This window comes from Triticum dicoccoides, chromosome 6A (assembly GCF_002162155.2).
Source record: "Triticum dicoccoides isolate Atlit2015 ecotype Zavitan chromosome 6A, WEW_v2.0, whole genome shotgun sequence".
NCBI lineage: Eukaryota > Viridiplantae > Streptophyta > Magnoliopsida > Poales > Poaceae > Triticum > Triticum dicoccoides.
The window spans coordinates 573452676-573458172 of NC_041390.1; the positions used below are offsets into that span (position 1 = coordinate 573452676).

Below are 5497 nucleotides of genomic sequence, written 5' to 3' on the forward strand. Positions count from 1 at the left end.
ACACACATACACTACAAAACTGAAACGTATAGCTACTAGAAAGGCTGCACACCAATCAATATCTCATAGGGGCCAGAACCTGGGTACATTTTCGAAAGAAATCGGGTAACGATGCATATGATATTTTCTTTTACAAAAGTTAAGAAAAATGTTCAATTCGAGGGAAAGATGATTAAATTGATTTGGCAAAGGAGAGGTAGGACGGAAGAGAGGGCAGGGGAGAAGGAAGAAGGCATTGTGGTGCTGGATGTTAGCATAATCTTGATTGGTTAGATCATTTTGGAAAGTGTTAGTCAGTCTGGCTTGCATGTTATGGTCTTGGTTTGAGTTAGTTTCTTACGCCAGTTTTGCAACTGGGTTCAAATCGGTCTGGACTTTGCCATGTCCGTGAGTCCCGTAAGCACTTGCATTTGTGTTGCAAGTATTACTAGTAGTTCATGTTGGAGTTAGTACAAGCTAGTTTAGGTTTACGTAGCCATCAAGGTTACGTGCGAACAGATTAGGAAGGAAACAATTTTGAGTCCAGTTTGGATTCAATACCATGTCCGAGTAGGTGTTTTGTCCTGGTTGTGCGCATAGTTAAAAAAAGGCGCGCCTAGGCTCTAGGTGATAGAAGGGGAGCCTTGGCGCAGCGGTGAAGCTGTTGCCTTGTGACCATGAGGTCACGGGTTCGAGTCCTGGAAACAGCCTCTTGCGGAAATGTACGAAAAGGCTGCGTAGAAAAGATCCAAAGTGGTCGGACCCTTCCCCGGACCCTACGCAAGCGGGAGCTACGTGCACCGGGCTGCCCTTTTCTAGGCTCTAGGCGATAGCAAAACGCCTAGCGCTTAATTGCGCTTATGTACCAAAGCGCAAGGTGGTGGCATAACGCACAATTAACACCTAGTGCTTTTTAAAACTTTGATTGTGTGTGAGTATACATAAACACAGCCAACCTATAGTTTTGTAACATGGGTTTGTCATAGAAATAATACAAGGAGGTGCCTTTCGCGGAAGTATTTTGTGTGTGAGTGTTCGTGATACTTTGATATGATCGATCCGTGGGGGAAAACAAACATTTGGTCTCAGAGTGGGATCCATGATTAGAACAGCGTTTGCACTGGGGAGGCGACCCCTACTAGTGGCCCGGAGCGGCGGTCGTCGTTCGGTGGAGCGACAAGGAAGTGAAGGCAGACAGGCCGTCATCGGAGAGGCAGTGGAAGATTGAGCGAGCCGATGAGTCGAGAACCTGGAGTGGAGGAGACAAAAGAGACGAGGTCCTTGAGAAGATCCAGATTCATGTTCTTTTTCAGTTTGCTCCTTCTCGGAAGTGACAAATCACGAACCACGAATACGAATTGGAGGGGCGATTTCGATTCACAGATAGCTGGAGCACGAGATATAGCTCCTGCTTAATCTGCTTCTCTCCTGGGTGTATGGGTGTATGCATTTCATGGAGCAGGCACTGTCATCAACCACGCCGAACAAGCATGTGGAGGCCAACGGAGAACCTTGCAATGTCCGTGTTGGTCAGGCAAGTACCTTCTGTGGTCTGGCAGGCCCACTTGGGGATGGCAACCACTTGTGTGGCAATGTCCAACCTTCTCCATAATATTGTACTTTTGGTTCTACTGGTTGGTGCATGAATCTTAATATGGTACCAGAGCCAAGAAGTCTTGGGTTCAGGTTCCGCTTTAGCAATTTAAATTAAAAAAAATTGCTTGACCTTTTTCTATCCATGTTAATACTGGTTGAATTATATGTGGATTGCCTGACCTTCTCCATCAGTTCAGACTTTTGGTTCTATACTGGTTGGTGCATGAAACTTCATGGCGATCAGAGGATGTCGATCCAGTGTAAAGGTACTGGGGCAGGGGAGGCTAATGGGTGTGGCGCGTGATGCCAGAACAGAAGTCTGCGACGAGGCGAGTCTAAGCAGGGGCAGAAGGCCCCACACTGGTGGCTCCAATGGGGACGGAAGTGAATTTGGCAATGGATGTACCAGCCGTTGCTGGAAAATCGTCCATGAGATTGGCATCTTGGGCAGTGGACGTGGTTGCTGCAGCGTGTGGCTGTAGTTTGAGGTGGCAGCGGGTGGTGTGGAAACATATTTGGTGGTGCCAGCGGAAGTGGATTAGTTGGAGAGGGTGGCGGTGCTTTGCTGAAGGGCCATGAGATCCTTCTTCAGAACAGCGTGGTTTGCCTATCCGTCATCTGATATCGGTCACAACAAGATAATTTGGGTGTGGTAAGGCCCGAATACTGGAGATAGGGAACTCATCCTCAACAATCCAGTAACAGGTCAGTGACGTGGGTTCCTAACATCGACGAAAGGCTCCGAGGCCTAGAAAAGTTTAGTTTATTTCATTGCTTGATACAAAGAGTTGCACAATGGATCTTTGTACAGCTTGTCCCATAAGAAACAAACTCTAAACCAATCTTGCATAACACAATAACCTTCCGTGATTCCTAATTGCTAAGCATGGCTGGGCTACCTCATTAGCCCATAACAATACCGTTCCATAAATTCTGAAACAACACCATCATGAAGTAAATTGAAGGAAACACCAGACAGATAAGGTTGCAAACTTTTAGATAGTGCGACAAAATAAATACTATGAAATTGTATATGCCGTTTCATAGGTTAGTATTCAAGTATTATTTCCATCTATTCTTGTAAGGAAAAAGGAAAGTGACTGATACAAAATAAATAAATAGATGTAGCTTCAAGATGTACTTCAGTTTTCAAGGCACCACAGGAGAAGTACAATTGACGGCCGGACATACCTTCACCTTCTCTCTCTTAATTACCCTCTCACATAAGAGGCGGAACTTCTCCAACTCAACCTGCAAATGATATAATAATGCCTCAAGTAGTCAATCTCTAGAAATGTCTTGTATCATACATAAATGCCTTGCAAGCAAGGCTAGTGCATCAATTTGAAAGAACCATGTAGAACACAAAAAAGGTGGTTAGCTACGAGCATCTAGTGTGGAACTGTGGACCACCATAACTTGAGCTAGCAGGTGCATCTCACCACTTAATAAGTTAATATGTATCGGTTATCTTTCAGCAGCACTGCTCGATAAGAGATAAAAATGAGAATGGTGGGTGCATGGTGCTTCCATGCTCGAGATGAAGCACCAACTGCTACTAGTACTATCCGCAAAAAATAAAATAAAAATGCAACTGGTACTAGTAGGGTTGATTGTTCAGATTATCAGTGATTACTAAGATCAAAACAAGAATCTAGTTACTGTATCCAGCTCACTAGTATGTTCCAGTAATGGAGCGGCATGCTGATATGATGTTAGGAAGTTAATGAACGCACAATAAAATCCTTTCCAAAAGAAGCGTTTATTGATACCTAACTATTCATAGGTTCTGTGTTCATCCAAATTTACTTGACAGCCAATAATATGCAACAGGCATTATTACTAACCCTCGTCCTTTTCAAGCTATTGACTTCCTCGGGCCAGTACTTCCAGGCATCAGTCTGCGTAAAGTTTGAAGAGCAAAATAAGATACTGAAGATAACTGTACCAAGCACAGGAAAACTAACAAATATGCCCCCTGTTGATCCATTATACTAAGTTACTAACCCTTGCCCGTGCACATTATTTTACCTCATTACGGTAAAAATCTAATGCTATATTTAAGCTAGTCCCTCCATTCCACAATGTAGTGCGCCCGCGCTTCCCGAGATCTAAGTTTGACCATGAATTTAACCAACGAGACCGACTGCGGCGGGAGCAAAAATTATACCACTGAATTCGTATTTCGATACTTAGATCTCGGGAAGCGCGGGCGCACTACATTGTGGAATGGAGGGAGTATCAATTTGCGGCAGGGGACCAAGTTCACTTACTGTTATAGTAGCACATTTATTTGCAGGATAGAAGGTGAATAGTTAGCCTGTTCGTAGGTACAAATGAAAGAAACCCATTGCTCCAAAATAGTCTTGATGCTGCACTTACCTCTTTCTGCTCGCTGCTGTGTTTGCCACAGTATGCCTTGTGCTGCGCCACAGTCCCAAATCCTTTAGTGTTCATGTAGAAACCAGCATCTCTAGCACAAGAAGGATGAAAAGTGGTGTGGCAGTCCTCACTGTTGCACTGCGTAATAGGAAGAGAAACTTGTCAAAACTCTGAAGTGTGTGATCTATTCATGCTCTAAGTTACATAAGCAGGGACAGGTGATGATTTACCTTGAGACACGCACCAACTTTGATGTTGCAGACGCAACAAGTATCTTTCTCCTTTACAAGGGTTTCCTGATTGATATAACATTAAGTAGCCAAATATTAAAATGATGTAGCATAACAAGAGAGGATAACACTAACGAATAACAAAAGCTTCTAGTTACATGGACAGTAAAATCAAAGAGGTGTTATATTTATTCCTGAAAATGAACACCACATTTGATTATGTGAACAACAAAAATAACAGAGGAGGTAATTCCAGAAAAGGAAAGCTAGAGAAAACTGCAATGCTTGACAGAGAAGAGTACCATTCCGCTCACTGGATCATCTTGTCCTCTCATGTACTTCGTCTCCAACAACCACTAGGAAAATATTAGGAAAAAAATTTAGAACTCAACCTCATATGGAAACAAAAGGTGACAATAATTTAAATACCTCAGCACAGAACGCATGAGTCCACTGCCCATCTATAGTCTTTCTAAAAGCACCAGATGTTCCATGGCACAGAGCACATCGTACCAGGGATAATTTTGTGCCATTACTGTCAGATTGATCACTAGAGCTAGCATCTTCTGGTGAAATATCTTCACAAAGTTCACATTTCCAGCGGCCAATGCATATCTCTAGATATTTATAGCAATCTATGTGGACAGCAGCCTGCTGAACAGGTCAAAGTTAATAGAACACAATGGAGCATAATACCTCAAAACTCAACAGAATCCAAAGCACCTTGCATCCGGAGCAGACAGATACTCGGTTCAACACAGTTTCACCCCGCAAGCATACATCACAGTAGAGTGCATTTTCTTTTGAGTAAATTGGCATATGAAAAATGCCGGAGTTAGTAACTTGTGAGACTTTGCTGTTGGATGGCTTTGATGAATCCTTGGGCCGTGGTAATGAAGGAGTCCGCTGGGCAACTCTTGAAGATCCAGCACCAAATTTCGGAGAACTCTACAAGTGCACAAGAAATAAGATACATAGCCTCTCAAAAAAAAATAGTCCATATTACCCCCCTAAATTTGTGTTGGAGTTCGGATTACAACCCTCAATTTCAATACCGGTGAAAATACCCCCAAACTACGAAAACTGTTTAGATTACAACCCTATCCTGCTTGAGGTGGTTTTGTTCTCCGGTTTTGTCCTCCGTGGCGCCACATCAGCGTTTCCACATCAGTAAACTCTCTCTCCTGAAAAAGAACTCGCTACTTCTCTCTTCCCTCTCATCCCGTGAGAGAGTGAGAGAAGCTACCTACTCGGTGCTGCCGTCGTCATCGTTGCTGACAGCCACAACAACATCGAGGAGAAGCTCCTCA

General features: G+C 43.6%; 1 protein-coding gene across 4 annotated transcripts in view; it reads right to left on the reverse strand.

Annotated features, from left to right (window-relative positions):
* LOC119318064 overlaps positions 1–5497 on the reverse strand; it is a 15903-nt gene that overhangs the window by 2230 nt on the left and 8176 nt on the right. For 3 of the 4 annotated variants that reach the window (XM_037592572.1, XM_037592571.1, XM_037592569.1), the window contains exons 11-17: positions 4911–5135; positions 4617–4841; positions 4490–4543; positions 4188–4253; positions 3958–4095; positions 3423–3476; positions 2767–2826 (exon numbers count right to left, since the gene is read on the reverse strand). In XM_037592572.1, the coding sequence (XP_037448469.1) occupies positions 2767–2826; positions 3423–3476; positions 3958–4095; positions 4188–4253; positions 4490–4543; positions 4617–4841; positions 4911–5135 (822 nt within the window). The remainder of the gene's footprint in view (positions 1–2766; positions 2827–3422; positions 3477–3957; positions 4096–4187; positions 4254–4489; positions 4544–4616; positions 4842–4910; positions 5136–5497) is intronic. The other variant, XM_037592570.1, reaches the window with a different exon arrangement.